Below are 21331 nucleotides of genomic sequence, written 5' to 3'. Positions count from 1 at the left end.
GCGAGATAGGAAAACCCTTCATTGATCCCAGAGGAGAGTGCGAGGATGGTGGTGGGGGGAGGAGGGGGGCTGGCCAACATGTGGCGGCAACAGTGCGCAGGTGAGTCGTGGCTTCCGAGGAGACAGACGGCGTTCCCGCCGATCAATAGAGAATTTCATTACGACGCAGGAGGTTGGGATGCTGAATCACAAAAACGTGTCTGGCGGTGGATTTAGACTCTGGACTCGCCACCGCGCCCAGACGACGAAACTAATCAAGCAAAAGAAATTGGCTCGTGATTCAAAAGTCGGGAGGTTGCGAGGTGAAACGCTTTTTGAATTTCTGTATTTCCTCTGGAGGCTAGGGCAGAAAAACAAGCAGCCTGGCGTCGGCCCGTTCCGAAGGGTTCAGTGTTAATGAGGTTATTTGTGCAGCGATATGAATTATACCACCAGAAAGCTGGAAAAGTTCCCGGTTACCGTCTCACAGCCGACACACACTGTCACTGACTGGCGGCTAGAATCGTCCTCGAGCAGCTCCACACGATCACGACGCTCATGCCAGTTAGGGATCAGCAACAACATTTGCTGTGGCAGAGTTTTGATCCTCCTTCTCACTTTTAAGAGGCTCTCAACTTCATTTTCCATGATACTTTCCTGGATTCGTCCTGCCGTAACTATAACACTAGTTTTCATTCTTCTTTGTCCATAGTGGAGATTTTAACTCTGTTTTCAATAATTGATCTTGAAAAAAATGTTTTTTCTTTTTAGTTGCACGAATTCTAGAGATTTTTTTACATTGGATTTTTCTTCTTTTAACAAAGATACTTATTTTATTTGTTTACTTTAACAGTGCACATATATCGAGTGAGATTTCATACCACGTTTTACTCATTATTATTTTCATGAATAAAACAAGACTACAAGTAAAAATAAGTTTAACCAATAAAATAATGACACAACAACACACTCCGCAGGTGTACATGAGGTGGCAGTAGTGAGGGTGATGACCATGATACCTCTGGTGAGAAAGTCACTGAATCAAACAATTAGACCTGTTACTAGCGTTGACATTTTTTCTGCGAAACATTTCCAAGTGGATTTTTTTCTTCTCGTACTATTGACTTATTTCCACTGTTTGACCAAGTGGGCCAGATTTAATGAGTTGTGAATGAGTGGCGACCAATGGCTGGAGCTGACCTTTTTAAACCTGCATAAATTGATAGATATTGATGCTAACATTTCTTGTACATTCATGTGTCTTAATAGAGTCATTATACGAACTATTTTTAATATTGTTATTCGTGACTGAAGGGCCAGAAACAATATCTTTCAAGACAGAAGTTGCCTGTGACTTGAAGCTACAAAAGGCTGAATTTCCAGGAACAACTCCACAAACATCCTGTCATCAGGAGCCTTTCCTCCCTGAGCCGCTCTCACCTCCTGCTCCTGCTCCAGATGCTGCTTCAGCTCCTCGAACCGCTCCCTCTTCTTGGCCTCTTCTGCCAGACGCTGTGACACCTGTCGCCCTGCAGGGGGCGGAGCCAGACAACAGCCGGGTGGTTACCTTCCAGGAAAACTTCAACACAACAGTTCACCTTCACACTGAGGGTGAACCTGAGAGGATACAACAAATGCTGCGCAAACAAACCTGACACACAATGTTAGCACCAAATTGGCTGTTTGGAGAGCGTGTGTGTGTGTGTGTGTGTGTGCGTGTGCGTGCGCATCACTGACCTCTGATGCTATCCAGAGTTCTAGCAGCTGACTCTCTGACAGTGTTGATCAGCTCCTGACGCGCTCGCTCTGCTCTCAGACTCTGCTCCCACACACACACAGACAGACACACAATGAACCAACACCTCGGCGCCCCGCAGACTCATCACGCCGCAAACTTCACCTCCATCACACTAACGACTCGCTGCAGAAGCTGGCGCGACTCGAGGGCAGCGCCGCTTTCATTGATCTTGTTCAGAGTTTAAAAACACTCTGGGGCGCTCGGTTCGGGCGCGTGTTCCCAGAAAATGACCTGGAAAGTCCATCAAAGCCAAAGAGCTGCGGCGCGTTTGTTGTATTTATCATGCTAATACATGGCCCTGCTGGAATGACTCAGCCAAACACAAACCACAGCAGCTGTTGCTGCCTTCCACTTGTGATCTGATGTCACAACAAAAGAGCTCTCAAAAAGCATATGAGCGACAAGATGACAGTGCTCCACATCAGATGCAGCTTTGACAACAACCTGCACTGCAGAACAGGTGAGATCAGCGGCAGTACCTGCTCCTCCCTGCTGGTGGCGCTGTGCTTGGCGATCCTCTCCATGCGTCCGCGGTACACAGCGCAGTCCTTCTCGATCTGCTCCACCTCCTGAAGCGAGAAGGTGACGGCGATGCGAGGCGCCGGCAGCTCAGACATACAGATGTAGTGCTGCGGGCAGGAACCGACCCCATTCAACATTAGCATACGGAGAATGAACGGCGTTACCGAATGCAAATGAGCCTCAGTGCAGGTCGCAAGGTCAGGAAAAATAAGCAGAGAGGTAAACATGGCACATACAAATGAGGAACGTGATTATGGCTTGGGAACTCTGACCGTAACGGCGCGAAGCTTGACGGACGTACCGGGTCAAGTCTTCAGTCCCGCTCCAAACAAAGCCCATGAATATAATATTAATGATGCTCACAATATTTTCAAGCACATTAATGTGTAGTTTGTTTTCAAACACTTGACTGACTTTTTCCCCATTTTTTTTTATTAATAAATTTCCACTATATATTTCTCATGCCCATTCTTTTATGCAGCCTCAGCCGTAAGTCATGATTTAACACCGACATAAATACAAGCAACATCGAGATGCTGGGATACTCTGCTGCCGTCACTGTCGTACATGTTGCAAGGCTGCTTCGTGCTGCGGTGCCAGACAATGGATAAAAAAAATAAGCATCTGCTGGCCCTGGTTGCAAGTGTGGGTGGACGCACATCGAGCAAGTTGTAAGTCGGATGTTACTTGTAAGTAAAATAAAAATAAATAAAAAAAGTGAGGCGTCGGTTCGAGGTCTTCTGCAAATTACGGACTGGATCTGCCTCCATAAAAGGATCAGGAGTTTTTTTTATCTGACTTGAAGCGACGTAGCATTTGGAAGTTCAGTGTCACGACAGGACGAGGACAAATCCTGCGGTGCATTCAGGGACCTCACAGCAGTGACGTTTGGCTAATGAGCAACACAAGCACAACAATTAAAGACGCAGAGGAAACTTTCAGTGGGTGAAGTGTTTCAATTGCCGCCGCGCAGAGAAACAAACAACATAATTAGCGGCGCACATAAATACACAACTGAAATATATAGCCTCAATCAAAGCAGACGGCTGGAGATTCTCACCTTTATAATGCCTCATGAGTTTTTAATCTAAACGCTGCATTTAGCCGCAGAACAAACAAACCTCTAATGAAGACTTCAGATTCTCATTTACACTTGGAAGAAAACATCTTTAGTCATGGCTTTCTAGCTGGTCTACAAGTCAGAATCCATCAAATGAACGAGTCGGCCATATTTTCCGCAGATTTTAGCACCAACACTGACTAGAGACAGCTCAACTCTGTCATCAGGCTGGGGGGACACGCCCCCAGCACCTGCGAGGAGAGATCACGCCCTTGTTCTCCTGCAGCGTTTTTCAATTAGTGAGCCGCGAGAGGCTGTCAGGTGAAAATGATCCAGTTTCACCTCATGTCTCCGGAGATAGAGGTGGGCGATGTGATGACATTAAATCATGTCAATTAGAAGGTGTTGAGGAGCAACCAAGGTGAGGAGATCACATGGATTCACTGACTTTCTTTCTTGCCACTCCACTGTAGAGCTGCAGTGTGTCTTCCCACACACTCACAGCGAAGAAGCCGCTCACATGCGCAACTTACAGCTGTTTTTAAACCTGACGCGCCTCTAACTTTACTTTACTTTTCACACACTTTCACCACAGAACCATGGAGAGAGGGAGGGAGGGATCCTTCTCGGAGCCGGGACGCCAAAGACTGTCTGCACCGCAGAGCTAATGGCTAACGTGACGTCTTACTTCAAAACTTCAATGATACTCATGGACCGTCAAAGTTAACAGTTATTTAAAGTAAGTAAATAAATAAATCATGATATATTTTGCCATATTGCCTGCCCCTTTCTGGACACATGTGAAACATACATTTTCTGCAATTTGTTTCTGCAAATAGCCTGGCAAAATAAGAAGTGTCAGTAGCTACAGTTTTTCACAAATGAACAAGGATTTTCGATAGGACTTTAAGCACAGGTGCACTTCGGCTGAGGTTCCTTTGGTGGTGAGCCACGGGATTTTCTCAATGAACCGAGGGTGCCGTGGCTAGAAACAGGTTGAAAAACACTGCTCTACTGAAGGCTCACCTGAGGGCAGCAGATCTTCAGCAGGTTGATGGCTTTCCCGCACACGTACACCTCATTCGCGATGTGCCTCAGGAAGACCGGCACGTTGTCTTCCACGTCCTTAGAAATCAGCGTGTAGCCTTGAACCCAAAAGTTTTTATCTGCAAGACACCGTCACAGCAGCCTGTGTTATTCCAGGGAAAAGTAGCACACAGGTTGGTAAACGTCTTCCTATTATCGCAACTTAAGCGGCCTGGAACGCCGCCGGAGGTGAGGCCGGGGAATTGTTAGCGCTTAGCTCAGTGATCCTTCCAGAAAGCGCGAGCGAACAGGAACGCGCTGAGCCGGCAGCTTTGGCAGGAAAAGCCTCGCCGCTGATTGCTTCCTCGCTCGGCAGACGCGGAGGAGAACAATGACATTTGTCTGCCCTCCAAAAAGCGGCGGAGAGAGGAGCAGAGGTTCGCGGCGGGAGTTGATGAGCTGTAGCCGATGAGCAAATTAACCTCTTGGCCAGACAAAGCCGAGCGAGGGGCCGACCTTGAATGGCGGCGTTGCTCCGCATAAAATATTATGACAGCTTGTAATGGTTCACACGAGGAGGTAATTGTAGAGAGCTGTCGGGTGCTGATACAGAGTAGACCACAGCCTGGAGGAGGAGGAGGCGCATGAGGCTTCATCCTCTGCCACGGAGGTTATGATGTTGTCCATGTTCCAAATAATTTGGAAAAGTTACGGACAGATTTGTCAAATGGGACATAAATGAGTCCATTTTAGGAGTGATCCGGATCACTGTCGGGATCCTCTTTAACATTGGGAGATTGTGCTGGGGGTTGACTGAAGCTGCAGGTCCTCACTCTCTGAGTGCGTTTCTAGCACTAATTCTGTAGGATATTCTAGGAATTCTCTGTTTGTTCAAAGGTGTCAAGAATGTTGCGGGTAGAAAGTTTGCTGATGGGTTCTGACAAAGTAGTTTAATATGTTCCTTATTTTCTACACAGGACAATTTAAATTACATTACAGACATAATATAAAGCAAATATTTCATTTCAAAAGGTGTTTCCTACTGAACAAGCTTGTATTTTCTTGTGAGACCCTATACAATAATTGTAGATTGTATTATATCTCATAATTGTTTGTCTTATTATTATCTTTATAATTATGCTCGTAAGTTTAGAAATGAGGGGTCTTCGAAAATATTTTTCTTTTCTCGAAATATATTCGGGCTAAAAAATCAGCTTGTTCTCAAGAACATGCTGTATTTAGAATATAAATGACAACATTACATTTAATGAATTTCTAACTAACTACAATTGCAAAATTCTGGCGAACAACAAGTAACATTACAGCACTAAAAATGGAACTTAAATCCAAGGTCAGATCTACATTAGAACATCTCTAAAGCCTAAGGAGCCGACCAAAAACACCAAAAAACAGATTTGGCTGCGATTCCTGACGACCAACTAATGGCACCCGTCACACAAGGACACGTTCAATGAGGCAATAAAGGAAAAATCTGTTTTCCTCAGAGACAATGTGACACAACACACTGGCCGCAGGTCTGTGTGTGTGTTTGTGTACATGTATTAATATTCTTGTGTGGACCAACCTTTGACAAGACACTGATCTTATGAGGACCTTTTGCTTTGTGCTGAGATTTTGTCTGGTCCCAAGAGTTTTGAGGGTTAAAATGTCAAAAGAACTAGGTCATTATTATTAGCTTTCAGTTTGGTTCTGAGTCCTGGTCAAGGTTAGACATTTGTTTTGGATGGCTAGGTTAAGGGGGAGAGGCTGGGGAAAGGGTTATGGCAATGAGAAACCTCACAATGTCCCTGCGAGGATAGCAACACAAACATGTGAGTGTGTGTGCATGTATTATTATTCTTGTGTGGACCAATCTTTGACATGACACTGATCTCATGAGTACATTTTGGCCGGTCCACATAGAGTTTTGAGAGTGAAAACGTCCAAATAACTGGGTCAACATAACCAGTAAAAAAGTTTGGCTCAGTGTCCTGGTTCAGGTTTGTGTTTTGGAGGGTTAGGTTTAGGGGAAGAGGCTGGGGAAAGGTTTATGTCTTCATAAGGAAAGATATTCAAGTATGTACGCAGGTGTTCACCTCGACAGCCGAGATAGTCTTCGTTGACCTGGATCATGAATTCTCCGTAAACATCCCGGAATATTCCGCTGTACACCCAGTCGGACACGAACCTGGAGGAAGCAAGACGCTGGATTAAAAGATACACAACACTGAGGTTCAGCGGAGCAGACGACAGCGTCCGTCACTGACCTGGTGTAGGGCTCGCAGCTGCTCTTCAGCAGGGACAGCAGGATGGGGTAGTTCTCGTTGCTGCAGTTGTTCTGCGCCTCGTCGTACAGGTATGACAGCAGTTTAACACCCTGAGAAGAAACACCCCCGAGTCCACGTCTTGTCTGAGAACACGCCGACGAAGGTGGAAGGTCATCACTCACCACCGGAAAGGAGTCGTGGTCGACACGGTCCACGTGGCACAGGTCCGACAGGTACCTGAGGGATCAGCACAATGGCACTGATCATCCACCGTCCGGGTCAAAACCACGGTAGGTTTGGGCCTCACCTGAGCTGCCGGCCCACTTTACGGAAGAGGAAGCTGATGGTCAGCAGGCTGAGGGTGGGCGGGGTGCTCAGGACACACGCCCGGTAGTAGTGCAGGTACTTCCTGAGGCCCCCAGTGAACGCCTGAGGACCACATCACAGGGGGGTGACCACATGAACTGAAGCACTAGTCACGGCGGCCCAACATCACGATGAACGGCAACCGAACGCAGCTCACAGGTTTATAAGAGAAAGTGGAGGCATGGAAACACGGTCAGAGAGCCGTGGGTGAGAGGGTGAGGCGATCACCTCTTTCCAAGGTCATCATTCCAAACGATGAAGTGATGAATGAAAGGAACGATGGCTCGAGGAAAATGTGAGGACAGGATGACACGTAGATGAACGAATGCTGATGATGATGCGTTGTTGATGAAGTGATGAATGAAAGCATGACGTCTCCATGAGAAGTGATGAGTGAGATGAGTGAGAGGGCAACACATTCATGTGAACGAGTTGGATGAGATCTATATCAACAGTTCAGTGAAGGAGATGATGGAGAGTCGCAGGTGAGAGGGTGACGAATGAAACAATGAGTTGCAGAGAGAGCAGTTGAGGAGTACGTATTGATGGGTGAATGATGACTGAATGATAATGGATGGTTGATGGAGTGATGAATGAGAGGGTGACATTCATGTGAAAGTGATGGATGGATGGATGGATGGATCGATGGGTGGATGGATGAATAGATGGATGGATGGATGGATGAGTAGATGATGGATGGATGGATGAATGAATAGATGGATGGATGTGTGGATGAATAGATAGATGGATGGATGGATGAATGAATAGATGGATGGATGGATGAATAGATGGATGGATGAATAAATGGATGGATGGATGGATGGATGAATAGATGGATGGATAGATGATAGATGGATGAATGGATGGATGAGTAGATGATGGATGGATGGATGAATGAATGAATAGATGGATGGATGGGTGGATGAATAGATAGATGGATGGATGGATGGATGGACGAATGAATAGATGGATGGATGGATGGATGGATGGATGAATAGATGGATGGATAGATGTATGGATGGATGAATAGATGGATGGACGGATGGATGGATGAATAGATGTATGGATGGATGAATAGATGGATGGATGAATAGATGTATGGATGGATGAATAGATGGATGGATGAATAGATCGATGGATGAATAGATGGATGAATTGATAGATGACGGATAAAGGGATGATGAATAGATGGATGGATGATGAGGACTGGAAGTATGACTTGACGACCAAGCGCAGGATGAGAGGATGATGTAAAGATGAATACATGATGATGCAGGGCAAAGTGATGTTCGAGTGATGAATGAAGTCATGATGTCATCATGAGAGAGTGACGATTCGTGACTGAATGAAATGATGACACTTTCATCGGGGAGTCGATAGGATTTTGGATACATAATTGATGAATGGATGAGGGAAAAGGGAAAGGGGATGTTCACAGATGACATGAACAAGACAAGTAAGTGGCGTGACAACAGGTGACAAACACATAGATGAGAGGATGAAATGGTGATGTGGAAGCAGAGAACCAACGGAGGAGCTCATGACTCACACACCTGGAAAACCAAGCCTTTCTTGTCAGCACTCTGCAGAGAGAAGCGGCTCAGTCGCAGGTAATCGGTGCCGTACTGAGCCAGCTCCCCGAGGAGGCGGGCCACACTCTCCGGAGACGCTCCGGACACACACACGCCGGGCCGCACGTCAAACTCGACACTCTGTCAACACACACAAGGAGGATTAGAAGCCTGCGGCGAATCCTGTGACTCCAGCAGCACGTGGATTAATGCTTCACTCCAAAGATGTTTTTGTGATTCGTGAGCAGTTTTTTCCAGCCAAATCTAACTTCTTTAAAATCGACCACGGAGAAAGACTAAGCTCAGACACTCTTCATGAGTTTACCTCTCGCGCGCTGTCGGTGGGAGGGAAAACATTCCCGGTGTTTGGAAGCAATCTAGACTTTGTGTGAGGGCTGAGAGCGCTGAGCACCATTGTGCCTTTAATTGTTTTGACTTTTTATGAGTCCATTTCAGAAAACAGCCGACTGACCAATTAAACGTCTGTTAGCAGCGGAACAGGAGGGGGGCTGTGTAAAGTGGGGGGGGCTGGTAAACAACATAATTAGAATTCAATTTATGTTATAAAAACAACCTCATCTCCAGGGTGGATAAAAGCTTAATAGGAAGCAATAAAGGGGCGTAAAAACTCTCCAGCGATTTTGTTTTAGGAGAGATTTTATTAACGTCCTCGCGATGAATCCGTCACATCAGATCCATTACCAGCCTCGGAGCAGAGCGTGTCATCAGTCACTGTGTGTGTGTGTGTGTGTGTGTGTGTGTGTGGCCACAGTGTTTCAGGCGTGTGAGGACCACTCGGCTGCTTCAGTTCAGCCACAAAGGTCTCACCTGGTTTAGGGGGAAGGTGGTGGAGGCCACTCCGATCAGCACGTTGAGGAGGTCGGTCACCAGTTGTGTTTGAGAGTCCAGAGGAAGCAGGAAGAGAGGAGAGGGAGGGCTGGAGCTCACCACCCTCATCTCCCCCTCCCACAGACGATAGAGCTGGTCGAACGCCTCCCTGCCTCCTTCTGTCAGGTAGAGGGACTCCTTCTTGCCGGGTGGGCTGTAGGGGGCGCCACAAAACGATACAGAATGATTCCCAAACTACACTGGACATTAGGAAGGGGCGATATGGACATAAAAAGTTATCGCAATAAATGACAATAATTATCACGATAAATGCATTTTCAATCTGTTCCATGTGTTGGACACTACAGCCTCTTGAAACTGCTTCATGATGAAACTTATTAGTGGAGTTTGTCTCCAACATCATTATTTGTTTATGCTCAAATATAATAGTGAACTAAGTGTGGAGATGAGAAATTCTAAGATTTCACTCATACTTTGATTTGTTGATGGTCCCTAACTGATGGCGGCTCGTAGCATTAGCGCTGCCTGTGAGAGTGTGTCCGCCATCACTGAACCCTAATGTGGACGCGGAAGACGCCGCCAACGCTGCCAATGCTGGAGCGGAGCTCCGCCCAATATCCAACTATTTTCACCAGCACATCAAGTGTTGATGTGAACCAAGGCAGACGAGTGCGTCAGTGAACCTATGAGGACCGTGTACGGTAAGTTATTGCCCATCCCTACTGGACGTGTGACTCTGCGATTGTTACCAGCCGACTGTCTCCCAGCAGCGGCGAACTCCTGGCTCAAAGGTTCGGAGGGTCTCCCATATGTCGACCTCTGGACTCGGGCTGGTCTCTGACTGCGAGTCTGGGGTCAAGTTGGAAGACGACTGAAAGCCCTCGTCCTCCGACTGATCCAAACAGGACGGGACCTGGACAGAACAGTGCCTGACCACTTCTATCTACTTCCACTGAAACTGTATAAAAGTAGCGAGCGATGTACCTTGATGGCCAGACCAGTGACGTCGATGTTGCCCGGAACAGGCGGCAGGTCCAGCCTGATGTCCATGTCTGAGGTCCGGCTGTGCTGCAGCGCTCCAAACAGAGACATCCGCGTCTCTCTTTCAAATCTTTCCTCAGTATCAGTTCTGGACCTCAGACCCAGCAAACCGGTTCCGGGCGCCGCGTCCATCAACCTGTGAGTGCCACACAGGCTCTCCACGGCGCCCCACTCCTCGCCACAAACCAGACCCCAGGCCCGGGCCTCTAGCCGCTGCAGCTCCTCGCTCTGGTAGCACCAGGGCTGCTGGCGTCGCAGCACCGGCCTCTCCCGCCGCATGTAGTCCCGACTGAAGGAGGTGGGGGGCGGGGGGGCGGAACCTGCCAGGTGCACTAGGAGCTGGAGGACTGCGTCGACTTCCTTCAGCCCAGACGTCTCTCCGTCAGGGAGCCTCTCCAGCTGCTCTTCCAGCCGCTCCGCCTCTTCCCGGCAGCCCGCCACTCTCAGGTCAAAACAAATCATCAGGACCCGGTTCCGGGCCGGGGTTCTGGCCAAGGGATCTGGCCTGGTCGTTTTGCCCGCATCTTGAAAGAGCTTGGACAGCAGGGCGCCGTAGGCTCGCCGCTTCAGGACTCGATGGTAGCCTTCTCTGGAGACACCGCCCAGCGCACGCCGCTTCCATGACACCCCAGACAGGCTGCTGTCACAGAGGGCGCTCAGGAGCTCGGTGATGCTGCCAGACTGGCTGGAGTGAGTGGAACTTTGGTACATGGTGGTCCTGATGCTGCAACCTGCAGGAGAGACACCAGATAGTCATCATTCCTACCATAAACGCATCTCATAACGTGCGCGGACCGATCAGCTGAGCCACAAAACGCTTTGTTATTGTGTATAACGCAGCCTCTGTATGCAGACGTGTCCCGTTAGCTCCATTTACTGACTGTTTTTTCTTCATACTGAGGTGTAAAACCTTTCCTGTCTCCACACTGGACCGTGGTAGAGTGTCACAGGGGAGGTGCTGGAGCGCTCACTCCAGGGTTTGATGTCCTGTTGTGGGCTGGAGCTGGGACAGGGATGAGGCCAGTCTGGGACAGAGCGTGACTTGGTTTATGACTTTGTCACAGCCAAACTGCACAGAAGCGCACATTCAGAGCTGGACACGCACCGGGCACCTCTTCCCTTCTGGAGAGACGTCACTCACTCGGCAACCCCTCCCACATGCAGCGGCCACACACACAGAGGAACAGCCACCTGCAGCAGACACTCTACATTCACTCCTACAAAAGACTAGTTTAAGGCTTGGAACGCATTATTGCTTTTTCCATTCATTGTAATGGGAAAAATCCATTCAGATTTAGAACAGCCGTCTGGAAGGGATTGTGGTGGAGAACCGAGGTACCACTGTATGTTGCTGCGATGGAAGGATGCTGCCCAGCCAACCCTGTCTCATTGGTTAAAGGATGTTCTGTCCCGTCTAAGCATGGAAAAGATCCATCCGTCAATATTCTCCAAAAACTAAACGTCACAATGTCTGGTTCCCTTTCATTTCATTCATGCAGCATGAAAACCCTTTGACTACCTCCTGATTTTTCTTTGGGTTTTATTTTTACAATTGCTATTATTATTATTATTATTATTAGGTCAATATTTCTACTTGATACTTGACTTGATAACATCTACACGAGCTCCATACCATGGTGATCATGCACCGTTTTTAGGCTGCTGCTGTGTCATGGGTTGGTTTGTTTACCTGTTTTTTGGAGGGATTGTATTTCTTTCGTTTTTTATTTTAGATTACCTCAACGTGTAATGTAAACTCAATATTGCTTTTTGTGACCTTTTGCATTCGAAACCCAACAGAAACATTTTGATGTCAGACATTCGATGCATGAGCTAACAGCGGTATGAAAACGTGAAAGTTAGGTTGGAAGCGACGTGTTATACATCGCCTCTCTCCTCATTTTAAAGCAATATGTTCCGTATATCTAGGGACAATAACGGTGTGTATTTACCTGCCGTCACGACGAGCGGAGCGGAGGTGAAGCCCAGCTCCAGCCGGCGTCCATCTCTCTGTCCTTCCCTCCGGAGCTAATGTTGTTAGCCACCTGCAGCCGCGCGCGTGGACGCCAGCGCTCGCCGACTGTTCCAGAAGGTGCGAACAGCAGTTCAACACTCGTCTACAACCCCCCTCACTTGAAGCATGTGTTCCACTCCAGCGGTACTTGCGTCTTTACTCTGAGGTTGCGACGCTGATGCTAGCTAGCAAGTTTGTATATGGCATCAGTCGCAGCCTTCAAAGTTGCCGTTATGCTTCCTATTTAGATCTGATTGGCGAGGAAGAAGCTTGCTGTGCGTTGATTGGCCAAGATAAGCGGCTTGTCGCCGCCGATTGGCTGGTGCACTAAGGGCGGCATGTGAGTGAATAGAAGGCGTTCAGGCAACGCATAAAAAGTGGGAAATTACAAATGTATTCCCGTAAACACTATTTCTTTCTATTTATTATTCTCTTTTATCACTACGAATAAAGACTGTTTGTACACATGTTTCCTCTACATGTTTATAGACTTGATCGTCAAATTCAAAATAACAAATATAAACTTTTAAATACTTTTCGGTATCATTTATTTTCTGATTTTCGATCCGTATGAATTAAAACAATTCAATCTAAATGATCAACAATCTAATGTTTTAACTTCATCATGAACCGCAGCATCGCTGCTTATCTATCCCTCCCGCTCCTCCTCTCCCTCCTGTGCAGACAGAGCAAATCAGAGCCAAACCTCAGTTGAAGCAGAGCGACACGTTGAGGTGAGACACACCTGCTGGTGAACAACCGCTCCTGCTGCCGCTGGCGACCCTGGCAGCAGAAGCACAGCCGCCCAACCACACAAGCTCTCACCCACTTACGCCTTGAAAAGTTCTGCCAAAAACATCTTGAAACTCGGAGAGGAAATGTGCCTCAAACTGTCTTGCTGTTGACCCACTTTGAAGTGCTTCAAGTTCAGCAGCGCTGGAGTTGAAGAGCTCCCCGCAGGAACGCAGGTGAGGGGGCGGAGCTAATGTGACAGAGCTGGCGTCTCGGGTTGACCTCACGACCTTCTGACACCTGCAGGTGCTCTAGGAGCATGAAGGTTAATGAAGAGCTGCGGGACGGAAACATCCATGGAGAGTGTCTCGCTCTGCTGTATGTCAAGAGCCTTCTGCCAAATATAATGTGCTCACTTGGCGACATGGTGCTGAGCAGGTGCCAGTTGGATCCCATGAGCAAGGCATCTTAATTCATGTATAGTTTCACATTCACAAATGCATGTAAGGTTTACATTGTTTCTGTTGGGCTGCTGTGAGTCATGCGTGGTGCTATCACTCTCAACAACCAGCTCACAACAACCAATCATAGTCATCGATCACTATGGAATTTTGCTCGCAAACAAGCTTCATGCAGCCAAGAGCTTGTCTTGTCACATCAGACCAATGAACTTACAGGCGTCTTATTGACATTTAAGTGCAAAAACACGCTGTTTTCCTGCTTCTCTTCTGTTCCCAGAGCACTGCGCTTCTCAGCTAACCGGCTGTGGAGGCGGAGCTATGTAGCGACCAAGCACTGTGATTGGTTGACTGCACTGCAAGCTAATGCTGCTCTCGCCTTAACCAGATCAATGACAATAGTATTGGATTTACTGTACTGCAGCTGAGGAAGACACGTATCGTAACGCTTACACAGAACCATACAGTCTGGCTTGACACCAGTAGACATTAACTGGTGTGGCTGACCTGGTGAGCATGAGAAATGTCACTTTATCGCTGTCAAAAATATGAAAAAAAAAATAAATTACTTTTTGTAAGATGAATAGATGGATGGATAAATATAGCTTTCATGGAATTACATTTTATTTAAAATCTGTGGGTTTTTCGGCTCTTTCCCGAACCCTGATCTAAGGTCACATTAAAAAGTAGGTCAACCTGCTGGGGGCAGGTATAAAGTTGGTGGAAAGGCAACATGGTGGATGGTCTCTGGAACACTAAATCTGTGACCCTGGTGGCCCAAACGTGTCACATACCCCGTTCCCATACCGTAGCGCAACAGTTCATCGCACATAATCGCATCACAACAAAACGTGAATCAGTAACACGTTAGTGTCGACGTCTTTCTTGCCTTCTGGCTCAGCTCTTACCACTTCAGAGTGACTTCTGCCCGTCCATCTCACGCTCCGCCTGTACTGCTGTACTTAAATCTGCTCCTGGCTGGCTCAGTAGATGGCGCTGTCCGGCCTCTCGCCTTTGTTTGTGAAACAACCCTGCGAGGCAGCTTTGTCTCTCGGCCCTGCGTTCTCAGCTGTCAGCACCTTATGAATGTTTTGGCAGCTATTTCTCCGACCGTCATTTACACTGGTGGCTCATTCCGACAACCATCCGACGAGAAACTGAAGAGGAATTGCAGGCGACAGCGTCAGTCTTCATCTGCCACAAATGAACCTTGATGATGTCACGTCGGTGGTCACTGAGCGGACGGAGCCAGAAGATTCTTTTTCGGATTCACCTCATGAGTCAGTTGATGACTCTTAAAAAATAAAAGTCAGCCACAGATTCATGAACAAGCGGAGGCGCAGGAGGTTTGGGGAGGGGGGGTTATTCGGCCAAGGTGACGCGGCTCGGCAGTATTCACGCCGTGTTTCTGCAAAAGCAAATCAATATTCCAGAAGTGGAGAGACAAAGCCGAATGACTGAAGGGCACATTTGTCTTCTGCTCATTCAAAGAGGAGCGTGTGATGAAATCTGTGCGCAACATCCTCGTCCACACACACACACAACTCTGTCGGATACTGTTCATCCAGAACGACCTGTGCAGGGAAGTAATGGACTCCAGAAGACTCACAGCTGCTGGTGGAGCACCACAGTCCAGGACCCTTTACGCTCTGATTCATTAGCTATCCAAATGTCAACCCCCAGAAAACCTTTCTGACGCTTGAAAGACTCGCAGTCCAACCGTGAATTATAACTTTTATATCGTACTGCCGCGTCTCAAAGTGCTTTGCAAGTGAGTCATTAGTTGCGATTTGTGAGGACGAACCAAGCGAACGCTGCACTGATGAGGTTCTCGGAAAGGTTTTACCAACGATGTCCACCGTCTGCTTGTCGTGTCGCTCCACCAACCACTGGCCTCCATTTTGGCGTCTTTCTTAAAAAGCACATCTTTGGGTTCGTCAGATTTATCGACGCAACAGGAGAAGTTTCGACCATCTGGAGACTGGAATGTCTGGAATTTAATTTCGGGAAGGAGGGACTTACTCACTACTCATGTTTTTCAGAAAAAAATATCGGAAGAATGCGTCATCGACAGATTAGCGCACCAGTTGTACCGCAATGTTTCCCTTCGCAAGGCTTTTTAAATTTCTTGCATGAATTTATATTCACTGTATGTACATCCAAGTGGAATCGGATCCTTCGTCTGGTGCGATGGCAGTCCGAAGGAGACACTTATCGACCTAATCATACCGAAGCACTCGCTCTGAAATGACGCCTCGACGGCACTTCTGGAGTTGCATTACACTTTGGACACCGTCATTAGAACCTCAGCTTAGCGAGTCCTGATTTCCAGCAACCGCTACGATTGGCTGAGCAGGTTAGTGGCTATTTATCACCTGGAAAAGATCTTAATGTTGCAAATGGATGTCGTACACTGGGCACCAGGAAGCCACCAGCAGGGGATTGTTACCCTCCAGATCATATGTTTTGCTGTTTTGGAAAGGTTTGCAATGACACACAGTGGAATTCAACGCAGCGCTTTAGCACCACAGAGAGACCCCTGCGAGGGGTTTTGACCCTCTACACTGAAGTCTTCCCACTGTAGGTAGAGTTTTCTTCCGTTTTCGTAGATGTCTAGTGAAGCATGACTGAAAATGACGCCACTAAATCGCTGTCAATAAAGGAGGACCGTGTACAACACAGCGTTCATGGCGGTTTTTGCCGTGTTATTTGAGGAAAAGTCCTAAAAGAATCAAAATGACTGAGGTCCGTTGCTCACGGAACTCAAGTGGCGCACATGTGAAGAGACGGTGAAGAGCGTGAGGACGGCTTGGATTGGAGGCAGATTTACTTCTCATGATTAAAAGCTAGCGTTTTCACTGCGCCACAAAATCCTGGCAGAAACCCTGCACACTGACAGATCACCGTATTTTCATCGCCATATTTTTATCGTAACCGTCCCCAAATGAGATGTAAATTTAGTGGAATTTTTTGTTTGTCTGTTCTTTCCGACTCATGAGGCTGTAAAGATTTGATAAAGTGATCACTTTCAACACAGAAACAAGAAAAAACTCGACCAGGTGAGTTTTTTTTTTCTTCTTCTTTTGTTCCAGGACTGGATGCATAGGAGTACACAGTCAGAATACAGTAATTCAACATTTGTTACAAAGATTTATATCATATAGAGAAATAAAAATAATAACTGCACAGCAGTAAGAAACATTTGTCGATTATAGATCATTTATCGTACACACTGTGAAATAGCCGAGGAAAAAGAAAATCAACAACATCGGAACAAGTTCCCGCTATATTCAGTCTACGGAATATTTTTTCTCCTTAAGGAATGCCGGACATCGTCGATGGCCAACCCCCGACTCGTATCCGCCATCGTTTTGACATTGATTAAGTTTGGCTTTTTTTGGCCGCCAAAGTCCTATGAAGCACACGTCACAGACACACGAAATAAAAAAGCACAAATCGCAACCAGGAAGGAAAAATCGCACGGAAATGTTTTCAGCCCGTCGAAACGTGGCGGCAGCATCTATCGCGGTTTAGACAGCACACGGAAATGAAAAAAAAAAAAAAACTCACCGAATACATTGCTGTGTCTATCGTCTTTCGATAATCCCCACCGTCGCTTTGAAACAGAGGCGCGTTTCACACCCCCCTCTCCCTCTGTGTAAGGCACGTTTGTGGTCAAAGAAAGGCTCTCAAAGAAGCGTTTGCATTGAGTTGATGCTAAATAACAACAGACATCGCAGTTGTCAGCTATTCCCATCGAAAGCCACTCTCTTACGCCCCCGAGCAGGTCCTCTACATGATTTAACCTTCCACTGATCAAACTGTAAATATTGCAACACATTTACAACAAATCTAAATTTACATTTGGCGACAAACGACTGTTGAGCAGGTCTCTCTGACCATGTCCCTCGGCTCAACGCGCTGAAACTTTGAACCATCGCCACAGTTATTTACATCCCGGAACGTAACATCTTTTTGTTCAGAAATGCTGACTTCACCTGACACGACTCTGAAGGTGTCACCGGAAACATGATCTTTTACAAGAAGAACTCGACAGGTGCCGAGTATCTAGTCACTGGAGTCAGAGTTAGGACCCACCTATGCTCCCTTTATATACGAAATTCTACGAAATTATCGTCACATTCTTCTATGCGTTTGTTACGTTGGTGCTGTTCACCAACCATATCCACCAGGGGGAGCAGCCCAGAGTCAAACGTTCATAACAACAACAACAAACTGACTACTGCTGTGTTTGGCTCGTATCCGTAAGCTTTGTGGAAATACGCAGAAATACAGCGGAAATGAACGCAGAACATGGACTGAAGTTTCCGTCCGGATCCGAATGTAACATTGAGCATAAATGGGCCTTTAGATGAGTGGGAGTGACTAGATCAGAGGGACATGTGGAGACAAACGGTTTGGGAAACTGAAGAGGAACCGGAGCAGGAATGTTGGAGACGAAGAAGAGGAAGAGAACCTGAGCTCCGTGAGGAAGGAGGGCATGAAGGTGTGACTGGAGGCTGATGAAGAGAGAGGGTAGAGCAACAATTGTGCCATCGTACCATGTGTTCCTCATGGCCCCCTGCTGTTCAGTAGTAAGTTCCACTTTCGATCAGCCTGTTAAGAACCACCTGACTCATCACAAGTCACATGACCGTTAGACATGAAGGTGCTTGTTCGGAATTAAATTGTTATTATGAAAGTGGAACTCCAATTGGAGCCAGACGCCAGAGTTCCAAGAGCCTAGATTCCACTCATTTCCTATGTAGAATAAATATTCGTTTGTCACGGATATTCTGAATTGTGTGAGACGCCAAAGCCTCGTGCGGGGCATTCGGCGTAGAACGTACCGACTAAATTTTAACTGCAATAAACAGCAAGGACTTCATATGTGCTCTAGTCATGTGACCTTAAACATGAACATATATACAATGTTGGCTCCCGATTTTTATTATGTTACGATGTAGCGCCCTCCAACGGTTATCATAAACACAACACTATTTTTAAACAAAATATCAAACGTATATTTTGAACAGTTTGCATCACCAATTGGTTCTTAGCTAAATAGCAAAAGCGTCAAGACCACTGTCCTTTACAACTAATCCAATAGAGGGCGCTAAACCATCATGAATTTGTTCTGACGGCTTCGTAATCTTCAGAGTCGTGTCGTGTGAAGCAGACGTACCAGCCGCTAGCAAGTTATTCACGTTAGCAATTGGCTAATTTGAGCTTTCGAGGCAGAATTATTTCATAAAAAGCAAAAAGAAGTTATTAAAAAAAACAAGACAAATAAAAGCCGATAAAAATCTGTCCGACATATTGCTGAAATGCTACGATTCCTCAACACGGTAATGATTGCGACTCATGGTGCTATTGTAGCGTTAATATGAGCGACTCCACGAAGGTCCGGACGTTTCCGCGTGAAACCAAAAGCTATTAAAACAGTAAACGCTAGGTTAAAAATCTGAAGTTGTTCAGGAAAACAAGTGTTCTTCTGTGCTTCGCTTGAGGAGGAATGTATCTGTACAATAAAGGGAGATTGACTGTGCTAGTCTGGATTCCCAAACGCACTGCAACGGCTGGCAAACACAAAGCAACGACTGCGTTCACACTCCTGAGATGGCATCACAAAAAACTGCAGGTCTTTATTTTATAACACAATAACAGTCTTATAGTGTTAATATTGAAATTCTTTTGAATTTTGATGTTGCCAGATTGTTTTTTACGTCCATTTATTGCGAAAAAATTACCGTTATTTCGTCAAGGGGAGCGGCTTTAATAAAACCATCTACTCACGACGAATTAAGTGTGCGAACATGATTTCTTACTGGGACCAAATTGGAGGGTATAATTGGCGGAGTGTGTACGCAGTCTTGGATTTGTGTGGCGCCCTCGTGAGGTGCGAAGGGAGGTTGACACTGTGGGACTAAAGAGACAAAGCAGTTGTTCGACTGAGCCACGATGGCGGGAGCGTCCTCGCACGCACGCACTGTGCCTGATACAAACGCCGTCCACAGGCTGCCCGTACAAACACACTGTTTTCCTTATAAAGCTTTGGGCGCAAAGACATCACGATAAAAAAATACATAAAGGATTTCTTGATTTGGAACAGAAATGAAACTCAACATCTGATGATCCGGAGCGCCAGTTTCCCACAGGTGGGCTTACCTCCCCCGCAATGCATGATGGGAGCGGCGAGGCGTGAGCGCAGACCTTTTAAGGGGGTTTGGCAAGTGAGCTTTAAGGCGAACAACTCCAACTGTCCCTGATACTCCGCAGAATATTGTCCCCAAGGCCTCCAGTCTTGGTCCCATCTCCATGTTGGGATCGTTGGAGAAGGAAGAAGTAAGCCCCCGGAGTGGCTGGCGGGACCCGCCCCACACCTGGATCCATCTCGGGTTAGAGGTCAGTCACTTTGTTCTCCAGGGCAGCGGCGACCTGCTGCAGCCGCAGGGTCAGCTGTTTACTTTGAGCGGCCGGGTCGTCCTCCAGGGAGGCGATGATCTGGAAGGAGGACGAACGGAGAGGAGGACACGTGAGGCCAGGAGAGAGAAGGTTTGGGAGGAAGTGGAAATCTGGAACCATCCAGTTTCATTTACAATGCAGGTCACTTTCACTGGCAGAGGTCTGGGGATATTGAACACCAGCCAATATATCGTGAGAATGTTGACTGTTCATTCCATGTGCACAAATAAAAATCACTTCACTGCACACAAGTGAAAGTGAAAACCTCCAGCTCACAGGTGAAAACCTCGGATGGAAGTCTCAAACACACAGATGAAAACCTCCAGCTCACAGGTGAAAACCTCGGATGGAAGTCTCAAACACACCGATGAAAACCTCCAGCTCACAGGTGAAAACCTCGGGTGGAAGTCTCAAACACACCCATGAAAACCTCCAGCTCACAGGTGAAAACCTCGGGTGGAAGTCTCAAACACACAGATGAAAACCTCAGGCTCACAGGTGAAAACCTCGGATGGAAGTCTCAAACACACCCATGAAAACCTCCAGCTCACAGGTGAAAACCTCAGATGGAAGTCTCAAACACACAGATGAAAACCTCCGGCTCACAGGTGAAAACCTCGGATGGAAGTCTCAAACACACCCATGAAAACCTCCAGCTCACAGGTGAAAACCTCAGATGGAAGTCTCAAACACACAGATGAAAACCTCCGGCTCACAGGTGAAAACCTCAGATGGAAGTCTCAAACACACAGATGAAAACCTCCAGCTCACAGGTGAAAACCTCGGACGGAAGTCTCAAACACACCGATGAAAACCTCCAGCTCACAGGTGAAAACCTCGGGTGGAAGTCTCAAACACACCCATGAAAACCTCCAGCTCACAGGTGAAAACCTCAGATGGAAGTCTCAAACACACAGATGAAAACCTCCAGCTCACAGGTGAAAACCTCGGACGGAAGTCTCAAACACACAGATGAAAACCTCCAGCTCACAGGTGAAAACCTCGGACGGAAGTCTCAAACACACCGATGAAAACCTCCAGCTCACAGGTCAAAACCTCGGATGGAAGTCTCAAACACACCGATGAAAACCTCCAGCTCACAGGTGAAAACCTCGGATGGAAGTCTCAAACACACCCATGAAAACCTCACGCTCACAGGTGAAAACCTCGGGTGGAAGTCTCA

At 47.1% G+C, this 21331-nt stretch overlaps 2 protein-coding genes across 8 annotated transcripts in view; both read right to left on the bottom strand.

Annotated features, from left to right (window-relative positions):
* The window catches only part of tubgcp6 (tubulin, gamma complex associated protein 6), a 28222-nt gene extending 13352 nt beyond the window's left edge, over positions 1–14870 (bottom strand). For 2 of the 5 annotated variants that reach the window (XM_053885057.1, XM_053885055.1), the window contains exons 1-13: positions 12432–12902; positions 10423–11210; positions 10188–10351; positions 9418–9631; positions 8572–8730; positions 6960–7081; positions 6835–6889; positions 6653–6762; positions 6482–6573; positions 4386–4525; positions 2257–2406; positions 1717–1798; positions 1420–1508 (exon numbers count right to left, since the gene is read on the bottom strand). In XM_053885057.1, the coding sequence (XP_053741032.1) occupies positions 1420–1508; positions 1717–1798; positions 2257–2406; positions 4386–4525; positions 6482–6573; positions 6653–6762; positions 6835–6889; positions 6960–7081; positions 8572–8730; positions 9418–9631; positions 10188–10351; positions 10423–11190 (2145 nt within the window). In that variant the 5' untranslated portion in view covers positions 11191–11210; positions 12432–12902. Of the gene's footprint in view, positions 1–1419; positions 1509–1716; positions 1799–2256; positions 2407–4385; positions 4526–6481; positions 6574–6652; positions 6890–6959; positions 7082–8571; positions 8731–9417; positions 9632–10187; positions 10352–10422; positions 11211–12431; positions 12904–14591 lie in introns of those variants that run through there. The other 3 variants (XM_053885053.1, XM_053885056.1, XM_053885054.1) reach the window with 2 other exon arrangements.
* Positions 14871–17669: 2799 nt separating this feature from the next.
* The window catches only part of plxnb2b (plexin b2b), a 150998-nt gene continuing 147336 nt past the window's right edge, over positions 17670–21331 (bottom strand). For all 3 annotated transcript variants that reach the window (XM_053884847.1, XM_053884846.1, XM_053884848.1), the window contains one exon: positions 17670–20187. In XM_053884847.1, coding sequence (XP_053740822.1) covers positions 20083–20187 — 105 coding nt within the window. In that variant the 3' untranslated portion in view covers positions 17670–20082. The remainder of the gene's footprint in view (positions 20188–21331) is intronic.

The sequence above is a fragment of the Synchiropus splendidus genome, chromosome 14 (genome assembly GCF_027744825.2).
Source record: "Synchiropus splendidus isolate RoL2022-P1 chromosome 14, RoL_Sspl_1.0, whole genome shotgun sequence".
Taxonomy (NCBI): Eukaryota; Metazoa; Chordata; class Actinopteri; order Syngnathiformes; family Callionymidae; genus Synchiropus; species Synchiropus splendidus.
This window is presented reverse-complemented; position numbering and strand designations above follow the sequence as displayed.